Here is a 13945-nt window from a genome sequence, read left to right as displayed (position 1 = left end):
TAAAACTACCCTTCCCCCCAAAACCTTAGTGACTTAAAACAATCTTTTTATTGTGCTGGGCAATTTGTCTAGGATCTACATGGCATCCTCTAGGGAAGCTGGAGCTTCCACTGGGCATCTTCCAAGATGGCATCTGTATTCACATGTTTGGCATGACAGTGCTCCTTGACCCCCATATCCACATAGCTTAGGCTTCTCACAGCATGGTGGGCCCACAGTGGTCATACTTCCCAGATGGTACCTGGCTTCTGAGATCAAGTATTTCAAGAGACAGAAGTGGAAGATGAGAGCATAAATAAGGATACTTTGCTAACAGTCTAATTCTGTGAAATTATGAGAAAGGAAAAATAATTCAAGCTAGTATTATACTACGCTCAGAAGTTCACTCAGTCAATGGTGACTTGGTCAACTCCAGCATCAGGTGATGTTAAATAGGGGCCACAGCCTCACTACTGCCATGGTTTCCTGGTCAAAATACTCAAAGCACTAACCTAGATTCAGCGGGGAATGAACACTTACCTCGCCTCTCAATGGGAGGGATGTCAAAGAAATTGTGTTCATCTTTAATATGCCATATATTGAATATATAAAATCTCATTTAATCTGTGTAATAACACTATGAAGTAGACATCACTGTCTGCTTTTTACTGATGAGACAGACCACAAAGAAGTATTTTGTCCAGAGTCACAAACCTAGTGAGTTTGAAGCTAGGGTAGTCTGATTGCAATGATTGGGCTCTTAACTACTAGGTATTCTTTATTCCACTTGACTTAACTCAAATCTACTACTTGAAAAGCAACACAGAATCTATCAGAGAAGTAAAACAGTAGTGCATTATAGAAGAACCATTGGTTGCCTACCCAACATTCATTCTTTCCCTCCTCCCAGATTTATTTGGAAATGCAAATCATATCACTAAAGGGCCATATTCAACAGTTAGGTTAACCATGTTTTGTTCAATGAGATATAAGAAGCAATATTGTGTAATTTTCAGACAGTGTCATTAAAGAGAGAGTTCTTGATCTTCTGGATGTCATGCAGATGTGATCACTGGCACTCAGTAGCAATTTTGTAATATGAGGGAACTTGCTAAAGTGACAGAGTACCAGGTGGCACTAGTAGTAAAGAACCCACGTGCCAATGTAGGAGATATAAGAGACTTGGGTTTGATCCCTGGGTTGGGAAGATCCCCTGGAGGAGGGCACAGCAACCCACTCCAGTATTCTTGCCTACAGAATCCAATGGACCAAGAAGCCTGGTGGGCTTAGTCCATAGAGTTGCAAAAAGTTGAGTTGGACATGACTGAAACCACATAGCATGCATAAAGCGACAGAGTAGTAACACAGTTGAAGCCTGAATCTTGATGATCATGGAGTTGCCATATTGGTCTTGGGCAGCTGCCTCTGGACTCTGTTAATTGAGGAAGAAACAACTTTATATCTTGGTCTGCATGCTCAGTTGCTGAGTTGTGTCCAACTCTTTGTGACCCTATGAACTGTAGCCTCTGCCAGGCTACTCTATCCATGGGATTCTCCAGGCAAGATAACGGAGTGGGTTGCAATTTCCTTCTCCAGGGGATCTTCCTGACCCAGGGATAGAAACAGCATATCCTGCATTTGCAGGTGGATTCTTTACCACCAAGGCACCTGAGAAGCCTGTTATCTTGGTCTATGCCACAGTAACTTAGAGTTTTTCTGTTTCTTACAGTTGAACCTAATCCTAAATAATATAGAAGAGATATGTGTATAAGTATAAACTTAGTCATGACAGCTTAACATTAATGGAAGTTTAAGGTTGCAGGAAATCACCAATAAACCAAAACTGCATTATAAAGAAGAGGTGTATGAGAGTAGCTCAGGAAAGATTAGAACACTCTATGTATTTGTTCACTTTAAAATATTACAGAGTGTTGAGCATGTTTGCCAAAAAATTGGAGATCAGTTCAGTGCAGTTCAGTTACTCAGTTGTGTGCAACTCTTTGTGACCCCATGAACCGCAGCACGGCAGCCTCCCTGTCCAACACCAACTCCCGGAGTCCACCCAAACCCATGTCCATTGAATCAGTGATGCCATCCAACCATCTCATCTGTCGTCCCCTTCTCCTCCTTGCCCTCAGTCTTTCCCAGCATCAGAGTCTTTTCCAGTGATTCAACTCTTCGCATGAGGTGGCCAAAGTATTGGAGTTTCAGCTTCAGCATCAGTCCTTCCAATGAATACCCAGGACTGATCTCCTTTAGGATGGACTGGTTGGATCTCCTTGCAGTCCAAGGAACTCTCAAGAGTCTTCTCCAACACCACAGTTCAAAAGCATCAATTCTTCGGGGCTCAGCTTTCTTCACAGTCCAACTCTCACATCCATACATGACCACTGGAAAAACCATAGCCTTGACTAGATAGACCTTTGTTGGCAAAGTAATGTCTCTACTTTTGAATATGTTATCTAGGTTGGTCATAACTTTCCTTCCAAGGAGTAAGTTTCTCTTAATTTCATGGCTGCAATCACCATAACAGTGATTTTGGAGCCCCAAAAAAATAAGGTCTGACACTGTTTCCAGTGTTTCCCCATCTATTTCCCATGAAGTGATGGGACTGAATGCCATGATCTTAAGTTTTCTGAATGTTGAGCTTTAAGCCAAATTTTTTACTCTCCTTTTTCACTTTCATCAAGAGGCTTTTTAGTAATTCTTCACTTTCTGCCATAAGGGTGGTGTCATCTGCATATCTGAGGTTATTGATATTTCTCCTGGAAATCTCGATTCCAGCTTATGCTTCCTCCAGCCCAGCGTTTCTCATGATGTACTCTGCATAGAAGTTAAATAAGCAGGGTGACAATATACAGCCTTGATGGACTCCTTTTCCTGTTTGGAACCAGTCTGTTGTTCCATGTCCAGTTCTAACTGTTGGTTCCTGACCTGCATATAGGCTTCTCAAGAGGCAGGTCAGGTGGTCTGGTATTCCCATGTCTTTCAGAATTTTCCACAGTTTATTGTGATCCACACAGTCAAAGGCTTTGGCATAGTCAATAAAGCAGAAATAGATGTTTTTCTGGAACTCTCTGGTGTTTTCAGTGATCCAGCGGATGTTGGCAATTTGATCTCTTGTTCTTCTGCATTTTCTAAAACCAGCTTAAACATCTGGAAGTTCACAGTTCACGTATTGCTGAAGCCTGGCTTGGAGAATTTTGAGCATTACTTTACTAGAGTGTGATATGAATGCAATTGTGTGGTAGTTTGAGCATTCTTTGGCATTGCCTTTCTTTGGGATTGAAATGAAAACTGACCTTTTCCAGTCCTGTGGCCACTGCTGAGTTTTCCAAATTTGCTGGCATATTGAGTGGAGCACTTTCACACCATTATCTTTCAGGATTTGAAATAGCTCAACTGGAATTCCATCACCTCCACTAGCTTTGTTCATAGTGATGCTTTCTAAAGCCCACTTGATTTCACATTCCAGGATGCCTGGCTCTAGGTGAGTGATCACACAATTGTGATTATCTAGGTCGTGAAGATCTTTTTTGTATAATTCTTCTGTGTAATCTTGCCACCTCTTCTTAATATCTTCTGCTTCTGTTAGGTCCCTACCATTTCTGTCCTTTATTAAGCCCATCTTTGCATAAAATGTTCCCTTAGTTTCTCTAATTTTCTTGAAGAAATCTCTAGTCTTTCCCATTCTGTTGTTTTCCTCTATTTCTTTGCATTGATCGCTGAGGAAGGCTTTCTTATCTCTCCTTGCTATTCTTTGGATCTCTGCATTCAGATGGGTATATCTTTCCTTTTCTCCTTTGCTTTTTGCTTCCCTTCTTTTCACAGCTATTTGTAAGGCCTCCTCAGACAGCCATTTTGCTTTTTCTTGGGGATGGTCTTGATACCTGTCTCCTGTACAATGTCACGAACTTTCATCCACAGTTCATCAGGCACTCTATCACATCTAGTCCCTTAATCTATTTCTCACTTCCACTGTATAGTCATAAGGGATTTGATTTAGGTCATACCTGAATGGTCTAGTGGTTTTCTCCACTTTCTTCAATTTCAGTCTGAATTTGGCAATAGCGAGTTTATGATCTGAGCCACATTCAGCTCCCGGTCTTGTTTTTGCTAACTGTATAGAGTTTCTCCATCTTCGGCTGCAAAGAATATGATCAATCTGATTCCAGTGTCGACCATCTGGTGATGTCCACGTGTAGTGTCTTCTCTTGTGTTGTTGGAAGAGGGTGTTAGCTATGACCAGTGCGTTCTCTTGGCAGAACACTATTAGCCTTTTCCCTGCTTCATTTTGTACTCCAAGGCCAAATTTGCCTGTTACTCCAGGTGTTTCTCGACTTCCTACTTTTGCATTCCAGTCCCCTATAATGAAAAGGACGTCTTTTTTGGGTGTTAGTTCTAGAAGGTCTTGTGCAAGCAAATGCAAAAGCCATGTTTGTTTTCAATACATAAAAATAGGGCTGCCCTGAGAGAAACGTATAAACTGTCTCCCTCTCATGTTTGTTGACTATTGGTGATGTTTTCTTAGGATTGGTTCTGGGTCCAATAGGCTTTTTATTTCCTTTGGTGGTTTATGTAATGGAATACAGAAGTAACTCATTATATTCCTAAAATAAAGTTTCAGTGTAAGAAGAGACAGGCCCTTAATTTGGAATGGTTTTGATTTAGTTGGAGAAGTTATCAGAGACCATGCATAGAAATAAATTTCATCCACTGAAATGAGAACACCTCTTTGTGTCTCAGTGTCTCTCAGTGAAGGAACTAGACAAGATAGTCCCCAGGGTTCATTCTAGTCTTAGTCTTTAGTATGAGGATGAAAAACCATATGATTATCATAGTCAAAGTTGAAAAATATTCAGTAGCTTTTAGCCGTTATATGGATATGTTATTAAACTGAAACAGTTGTAAAAGAAAAAACATATAAAGTTTTTTTTTTTACCGTAATTTTGTGGTAGCTCTCCCCTGAGCATATAGGTCAGCATTCTTAGTTGCAAATGGAAAATTCTGCCTGATTTAAGCAAAAAAGCAATTTCTCAAAAGGCTCTTGGAGTAAGTCAAGCGTCTCCAGGTAGGCCATGCTTACAACCCAGGTAAGAATCAGAGCCCAAATCACATCTAAGGACATATGATAGCAACATGTCTGCTGCTCCCACTGAATGCTTGGCTGCCCCTGGAGGCTCCAGAGGGCACAGATGAATTCTTGACCCTTCCAGCTCCTTTGCCTCACTCATTCCAGATTTAAAGTCTTGAGCAGAAACACCTGATTGGCCAAGACTGGATTACACACCTGAGCCCAAACTTCCAGAGACAGTGAAATCAAGGATCAGGATCATTCTCTGAAGTCTGCAAAATAGGGAATTCTCTCAAACACAGGAAAGGGCTCCTTCAAATTCTCTACGCATTTCTACTACATCTGCTATACTTAGGGTTATCTCTATCAAGTGTACCTACAGATGTATTTATTATATAGGTTCTACTGCATATGTCAGAGACTCAAAGTAACTGTGACTTACATAAGGTAGAAATTTATCTTCTCTCATGTTACAGTCAAGAAATAGATGGTTCCAGACATGGCTGCTGCTGCTGCTGCTGCTAAGTTGCTTCAGTTGTGTCCAACTCTGTGCAACCCCATAGACAGCAGCCCACCAGGTTCTGCCATCCCTGGGATTCTCCAGGCAAGAACACTGGAGTGGGTTGCCATTTCCTTCTCCATTGCATGCCAGACATGGCATGGAGCCATAAAGTCATTCAGGGATCCAAGTTTTTTGCATCTCATAGTTCTATGATACTTAGGATATTGCCCTTATTCAAACAGTCCAATATGACACACCAGCACATCCACACCCACATTGCAAGCAGCATGATAGAAAATGGAAGAAAGATGGGCCTGTTCTTAATTAAGACACATTCCAGAGTTGAACATACCTCCCATCATATGCAATTGGCCAGCTCTTAGTAACACGACCATGCTTAATGGTACAGGAGGTTGAACAATGCCATCTTTATACTGAACTTTATATTGGACGTCCCATGTAATGTCCACCAATCAAGGGTTCCATCACTATAAGAGAAGGGGAGAAAAGATACTGGAAGACAACCAGTATTGAAGCAATCTCTCTCTCGACAAATAGCAGGTTGAAATTTTAGTGAATAAGATTAGGTAAGAATATAATAGAATTTTCTGTGAAGGTTGCTGAACACAGTTAATTTAAAATGTGAGAAATGCTTCCAAATGTCTAAAAATGGGATAGTGTTTCATTTGTAAATGAGATGGGTTGAGAAAAGGGATAGTTCATGCTCAGTCTCAGACTTAATGTTTATATTCAGAAATGACAAAGGTTAAAAGACTGGACTAAATGAAAGTTTAAGGGTCTTTCTTGAGGCAGATTGCTATAGCCAGGATTGTATGCTTGGTGGAATGTAGTGTGCCAATGCAAATGCCCCTCTGGGTCTTTGTAGAACATGCAGCAGCCCCTAAGGAGGTCAGAGAGACCTTGGGGTTAGAGAAAATGGAGAAAATACTGGGAAAAATTCACAGATGAGAAATACATGGGCAAATTGGGTGCAAGTTCAAAGCTGTGGAAATAGTATGGAGAGTTAGAGGGCACTTGTATGTCTGGGTCATCTTGCAACATGCTTCTTGAGGCAAAGAGTAACGGGGCTCTAAGCCACTGGTGACAAGGGTGGAGCGCAGTGCCCAGAGAATGACAGCTAGGTCAGAACCTCCCAGGACCGCTGCTGCCTGGCTCAGAGGCTCCTGGGCTGACTGTTCTGAACCACACTTTCAGAAACAGTCTTCAAGGAACTGATTTCCTAGGGTAGCAGTAACGCTTGGTTCATTTCCAGCACCGTACATGTCCCAAAAGCTTTTTATAGACATTCTCTATTCTCAAGATTTCAGGTTTATTATAAAGATATACATGTTATCCAAGCGAACTATGTGTGTCACAGGGAGCTTTGGTTTAGTATTGGTGTTTTTGTTGCCTTCTACCCTGTTTCCACATTATATAAATATATTGAAAAACACTAATAAAAGCATAGCTTCCTGGACTGATAAATTTTTAATAATAATTATAGTATGAATAGTAACTAGTATTTTTTTATTGACTTAGTGCTTTACATGAACTTTCACATTTTAAAAAGTTGAGGTGTAATTGACATGCAACATTATATTCGTTTCAGGTGTGCAACAAAATGATTCTATAATTGTATACATTGGGAAATGATCACCACAGTAAGTCTTGTTCATGCTCATCACCACACACACAGAATTTGTGTGTGTGTGTGTGATAAGAACTTTTAAGATTTAATCTCTTAGCAAATTTCAAATGTGCAATACAGTATGATTAACTATAGTTACCATGCTTTACATTATATCCTCATGATTTATTTATTCTATAATTGGAAGTTTGTAACTTTTGTCTCCCTTTACCCTTTTGGCCCACTCCCAACCCCTTCCTCTGGCAACCACTGATCTGTATCTATGAGGCCGGGCTTTTAGATTGCACATATTAGAGAGATCATATGCATTTGTCTTTCTCTAATATTTCACTTAGCATAGTGCCCCCAAGGTCCATTGATATTGTTATAAATGGTGAAATTCTGTTCTTTTTTAAATAATCTTCCATTGTGTATATATACCCCATTTTCTTTACCATTCATATATGGATGGACATTTAGGTTTTTCTGTATCTTGGCTATTGTAAGCAATGCTGCAATGAATATAGGGTTTCTTCTACTCTTGGTCTACCACAATTTGACTCAATGGACGTGAGTTTGAGTGAACTCTGGGAGATGGTGATGGACAGGGAGGCCTGGCATGCTGCAATTCATGGGGTCACAAAGAGTTGGACACGACTGAGTGACTGATCTGAACTGAACCACAATTAGTTTAAGTTGTGGCAAGTACAAGGAGTATTTTTCAGGAAAAGATGGATAACGACAATGGCCTATTTATTGCTTTCCCTAGTAAATAAAATAACATGTTTTAAATTCTTCTCTATTCCACCACTGAAGAATAACAAATCAACAGCCTTGTCCATTGATGGATGAATGGATAAGCAAAAATGTGGCAGATACACACAATGGAATATTATTCAGCCTTAAATAGGACGGACATTCTGACATAAGGTATGATGTTGATAAACCTTGAAGGCATTATGCTAAGTGAAATAAGCCGGTCATAAAAAAACAAATACTGTGTAATTTCACTTATATGAGATACTAGAGCACTCACATTCACAGAGACAGAAAGTAGAATGGTGGTGGCCAGGGCCTGGAGAGAGTAGGGAAATGGGGAATTAGTTTTTAACAGGTATATTACTATCACTGATTTAATGGACAGAAATTTGAGCAGACTTCGGAAGACAGTGAAAGACAGAGGAGCCTGGAATGCTACCATCCCTGGGATCACAAAGAGTTGGATACAAGTTACCAATTGAACAACAACTCAAGATGAAAAGAGATCTGCAGATGAATGGTGATATCTGTAAAACAGTGTTAATATACACAATAGCACTGAACTGTACACTTAAAAATGGTTAAGATGGTAAATTTTGTATTATGGGTATTTTACCACAATAGCAAAAATTTGGAAAAAATTATCAGCTTTATCTGAGTTCCCCATGGATACATTGGACTGGTCTTCTACATTATTCTTTTCTAGTACCTACCTTTGGACTTCTTCAAGCAGTGTTTTTATAGCACTCTAAGTGCCTATGCTATACTATCTCAGGGTTTGATAGATTTCTACTTTCTTTGTGGGGTTTATTCAACCCTCCTTTGTGGCTTCCTTTCAAACTCTGTATTTTTTCTTACTTGATTTTATCTTTATATCTCAAATGTTTACTGCACTTAGATCCTGTGTCAGTGGTTGAGAGCACTTAGACTGCCTGGATGAAGCCCTTGCTCTACTGCTTCTTTTCTCTGGGCCCTTGGATGAATGACTTAACCTACCTGTGTCTGTTTCCTCTTCTGTATAAGGGTGATAATAATAGTATCCAGACATGCTAGGAGATTTAAAGATTTAATACACATAAAGGGCTTAGGACAGTGCCTGTCACATAGTAAACACTTAATAAATATTCTCTATTCAGTTCAGTTCAGTAGCTCAGTCGTGTCCGACTCTTTGCGACCCCATGAACCGCAGCACACCAGGTTTCCCTGTCCATCACCAACTCCTGGAGTTCACCCAAACTCATGTGCATTGAGTTGGTGATGCCATCCAGCCATCTCATCCTCTGTTGTCCCCTTCTCCTCCTGCCCTCAATCCCTCCCAGCATCAGGGTCTTTTCCAATGAGTCAACTCTTCACAAGAGGTGGCCAAAGTTTGGAGTTTCAGCCTCAGCATCAGTCCTTCCAATGAACATCCAGAACTGGTCTCCTTTAGGATGGACTGGTTGGATCTCCTTGCAGTCCAAGGGACTCTCAAGAGTCTTCTCCAACACCACAGTTCAAAAGCATCAATTCTTTGGCGCTCAGCCTTCTTCACAGTCCAACTCTCACATCCATACATGACCACTGGAAAAACCATAGCCTTGACTAGATAGACCTTTGTTGGCAAAGTAATGTCTCTGCTTTTCAATATGCTATCTAGGTTGGTCATAACTTTCCTTCCAAGGAGTAAGTGTCTTTTAATTTCATGACTGCAATCACCATCTGCAGTGATTTTGGAGCCCAGAAAAACAAAGTCTGACACTGTTTCCACTGTTTCCCCATCTCTTTCCCATGAAGTGATGGGACCGGATGCCATGATCTTAGTTTTCTGAATGTTGAGCTTTAAGCCAACTTTTTCACTCTCCACTTTCACTTTCATCAAGAGGCTTTTGAGTTCCTCTTCACTTTCTGCCATAAGGGTGGTGTCATCTGCATATCTGAGGTTATTGATATTTCTCCCGGAAATCTCGATTCCAGCTTATGCTTCCTCCAGCCCAGCGTTTCTCATGATGTACTCTGCATAGAAGTTAAATAAGCAGGGTAACAATATACAGCCTTGACGGACTCCTTTTCCTGTTTGGAACCAGTTTGTTGTTCCATGTCCAGTTCTAACTGTTGCTTCCTGACCTGCATATAGGTTTCTCAAGAGGCAGGTCAGGTGGTCTGGTATTCCCATGTCTTTCAGAATTTTCCACAGTTTATTGTGATCCACGTGGTCAAAGGCTTTGGCATAGTCAATAAAGCAGAAATAGATGTTTTTCTGGAACTCTCTTGCTTTTTCGATGATCCAGCGGATGTTGGCAATTTGATCTCTGGGTCCTCTACCTTTTCTAAAACCAGCTTGAACATCTGGAAGTTCAAGGTTCATGTATTGCTGAATTCTCTATTACTATAATTAAATTAACTATTATTATTTCCAGAAGTTCTCTCTGGGAGTCTTCAGTAGGAAGCATCTCTTGATGTTTCTAGCAGCCCTGCCTGCTGTTGTTCTGGTAAGATCACTTACCTTTACTCTGGATAACTGCCATCCTAAGTGCTTCTATTAATCCTGGTCCCACCTAGATTCCCAAGCACTGTGTGAACATTTAACTCAGGCCTGGCCAGTCATACAATATTTCATCCCTCTAAAAGCAGTGATTGGTTCAAAGTGTGGGCCTGGGACCCAAGAAGGGCCAATCAGAGTTTTTCTTTGGTCATGACAAGGAGATTCTGGAATATAGTAGTCTGTGTTTATGCCAGGGCTGCCAAGCTGAGACAATGGAAGCTTTGTGATATAGGCAGCCATCTTCCCTGTCTGCACAGAGGAAGCCCATCTGAGATGGGAAGCAGTAAGGCTAACACCCAAAAGGAAAAAGAACTGAGAGATAGTGTGGTGGGGTAGGGAGGAGAGAGCAAGATATGGGCCTATAACTTTGAGTTTTGGGTGGCTGGCAACCCTCTGTCAGCCCCTATCCTGAACTTTCCAGGTCTGGGAGCCCACAAAGTATCTTTTTGCTTAAGGTGGTTTGAGCTCAGTTGTTGTCACTATAACTAAAAGACTCATGGCCAGGATGCCCTTTACATTCTATTTGTCCTTCTCCCTTTTCTTCCCTCCCTTCCATTTCTTTCTTCCCAGATCCCTAGTGACAAGGCTCTTGTCCTGAACTGGGACTGTCGGACTCCTACTCTGCAAGACCCATCTCTTTCCTTTTCTTGATTCTGGAGTTTTCCACCTCTGGCTAATTTTCCTAATTTTCTTTGCTGGGATCACTAGCTGTGACCTAAAACCTTCATTTCTTCTTAAATCTCTCCTCCACCCCACTTTTTTTTTCCACCTCAGACAACTTCTCTGTCTTCCTGTAAGCAGATGTATCAAGTTTATTTTTTCTTCTTTGCTTTTCTTCTGCATCTTTGCAGCTGGTACCTTTATGCCCTTCTTCTCTTCTGACATTAATCTTTGGATATCAGCATAAATGTGTTTCTTTTTACTATAGAAAACACTGCTGTTTTATCTTTCATACCTGAAACACTTCCTGACTATGCATTCCTCATCTCTGGCTGTTCCCTATAACAAGTCAAATTATTGGTCCCTAAATGAAAACCACCAGCAAGTACCTAATTTCCCTCTCCTCACACCATCAGTTCGGTTTCTCACTTATTCCTTTAGCCAAACCTCAAACCAATACCTTTATCTAGGGCTGTTAAAATCTCAGAGGTATTTAAAGGCAAGTTTAGCTCTTACTTAGATTGTGATTCCAATTGATAAATGTAGAAGGAATGAAGAATACAGAAAGTCAACATTAGGCCAGTATCTAGTAGTAAGTGTTATAGGTAAGAACCACTGATGTATACTAAAATCAATGAGCAAAGTATAAGGAGAAACAGGGTATTTGCATAGTCTCAAAGAATCTCCCCACAGGATATATATTGGTTATATAGGAGAAAATTATAACTTCACACTAGAGAAAGCTAGAAGACACCACCTTAACCAGATGATCAAGATGAACATCACCACTAGTAAGACACATCAACGTCAAATGATGCACTAAGTGTACAATATTTTTTCTGAGATGTTCTTGCCAAAAGTGTACAACCTCAGCTGAATCATGAAACATTATCAGGCAAACCCAAACTGAGTCACATTCTGTAAAATAACTGGCCAGTCCTCTTCAGTAGTGCCAAGGTCATGATAAGGAAAGACTGAGGAACTCATGCAGATCAGAGGACATGAAGGAGCCAGGACAACTGTGAATACATTTGACCCCAGATTAGATCATGGATGAAAAAAGGATAGGAGAGGACAAGGGGGAAAATTTGACCAACATCTACAAATTAGGTAACGCTGTTATAAATGTTAATTTTCTAACATGTCTTCCCCTCTGTGGACAGTTCAGAGGAGCTTTCCATCAGTTCTTCAGAAGGTCTGGGCAGGCAAAAGCACCAGTTGTCCTTAGCAATTGTCAGCTCAGTTTCATATCCTTGTGTTGATTCTCTTTCCCTCCCTGTTCCCCTTCCCTGTCCTGCCCTATTGCTCCCCAAATCATATTCCTAAATAAGCAACTTACAAGTCCCAGGAAAGATGGTGGCTGCAAAACCAGAATGTTTGGATGTGTTATGGATGTGAGGGAGAAGCTGATCTTGGGGCTTCTTTAATGTTACAACATTTCACCCTAATCATATCCACACCAGTGCTTCTCTTGAAATTTCTTGAAAATGGGAGAAAAAATTGTGTATTCTTTACAACTACCTGGAGAACTTCCTCAGATACCAGCTGAAATCTACCATTGTTGAAAACAAAGTACAGCAAAGATGTGGTATTTGGGAAAATTGATATGAGGCATGTCCTTTGACCAGGCTTTGGCTCAACTGGAATTCAGTGACCAAAAAACAGGGGCCCGAATAATGAAAGAGGTTCTCTTAAAAGCCCAAGATATAGCAGTGGGAGATCACAATGTGGAGTTCAGATCCAACTTATATATGGCTGAGTCCACTTCAGGGCAAGGCCAGTACTTGATACACATCGATATCACCATGGGGGTGGCTTTGGGATCATGGGATTATTTTGTGAAGTTGGTGGATGGCCCCTCACCTCCACATGAGGCACCAAAGACAGTGTAACCCATACCAAAGAAGATATTCAGGAGCTTCAAAACCTGACCATCCCATTCACACTGTATGATGGGGAAATTGAGAATCCACAGTATATACTTTACTATTGGTTTTCTAAAAACAAACAGAAATTAGTTTTTATAAAACAAAACAACTTACCAGTTCCAAAGTCTTCATTTTTCAGAGAACCAAGGCCAAGATACCTTCCAAGAAAACAATAAAAGGACACAATGTTGAGACCATCATGGAAGCTCCAGGACATCTGATAAGATTCTCTTCTGGTCTTTGTGCTCTCTGTCCCTCTTGCTCTTCTTTTTAATGGAAGGCTAAAATGGCCAGTCCTTTTGACCAGTCTGCCCTAATTCTTCAACTTTCCTCTGCTTGCCCTCCTCTTCCTGGCTCCATTTGTAGCTGGTAGCTCATCTTCACTAGGCTCCAGGCCAAAGCCAGCAGAAAACTGGCTGCTTAAACAGCCTTCCTGCTCTGGTCAAACAAACTCCCCCTGGTTGGCTGCCACCGCCACTGCCCTTGCCACTCTCCTCTCTTCTAATCTCTGCATATCTGTGTTCACATGTAGCTCTGGCCACCCTTCCCTTCTGACCAGTAAAACTTCCACCGCACCACTCCCCCCCTCCGCCCCGCCCCCATCTGTACCTTCAGGCCTTGCGGCTTTCCTCCAGAGCATCACCATCAACATTTTATCAGCTTCTTTTCACACAATGCCACTCAGGCACTCATGCTCTTTGAACAAGTGTACCGATGCTGTGGGGCAAATAGGGAAATAAGCAGTGAAGAAATAGTCCCTAACGGCTGTCTGTTTGACTTCTTCAAGACAACAATAATATATTGATTCACTTGGAAAATGTTTTTTCAGCGCCTAATAGTGCTTTGGTGCTGGGAATACAGCAGTGAGTAGAACAGACAAAAGGCCCTGCCACAT

At 41.1% G+C, this 13945-nt stretch overlaps 2 protein-coding genes across 2 annotated transcripts in view; one reads left to right on the top strand and one right to left on the bottom strand.

Annotated features, from left to right (window-relative positions):
• The window catches only part of PRKAR2B (protein kinase cAMP-dependent type II regulatory subunit beta), a 173376-nt gene extending 159864 nt beyond the window's left edge, over positions 1 to 13512 (bottom strand). Inside the window, exon 1 of the mRNA XM_045166393.1 lies at positions 13165 to 13512. Within this exon, the coding sequence (XP_045022328.1) occupies positions 13165 to 13267 (103 nt within the window). The 5' untranslated portion in view covers positions 13268 to 13512. The remainder of the gene's footprint in view (positions 1 to 13164) is intronic.
• On the top strand, positions 12736 to 13014 carry LOC123334699 (39S ribosomal protein L22, mitochondrial-like). The gene has a single exon (XM_044946597.2). The coding sequence runs from the start codon at positions 12736 to 12738 to the stop codon at positions 13012 to 13014; it is 279 nt and encodes a 92-aa protein (XP_044802532.2).
• Positions 13513 to 13945: the final 433 nt, after the last annotated feature.

This window comes from Bubalus bubalis, chromosome 8 (genome assembly GCF_019923935.1).
Source record: "Bubalus bubalis isolate 160015118507 breed Murrah chromosome 8, NDDB_SH_1, whole genome shotgun sequence".
In the NCBI taxonomy this organism is placed as follows: domain Eukaryota; kingdom Metazoa; phylum Chordata; class Mammalia; order Artiodactyla; family Bovidae; genus Bubalus; species Bubalus bubalis.
The sequence above is the reverse complement of the archived record's forward strand: the minus strand, read 5'-3'. Positions and strand labels throughout refer to the sequence as shown.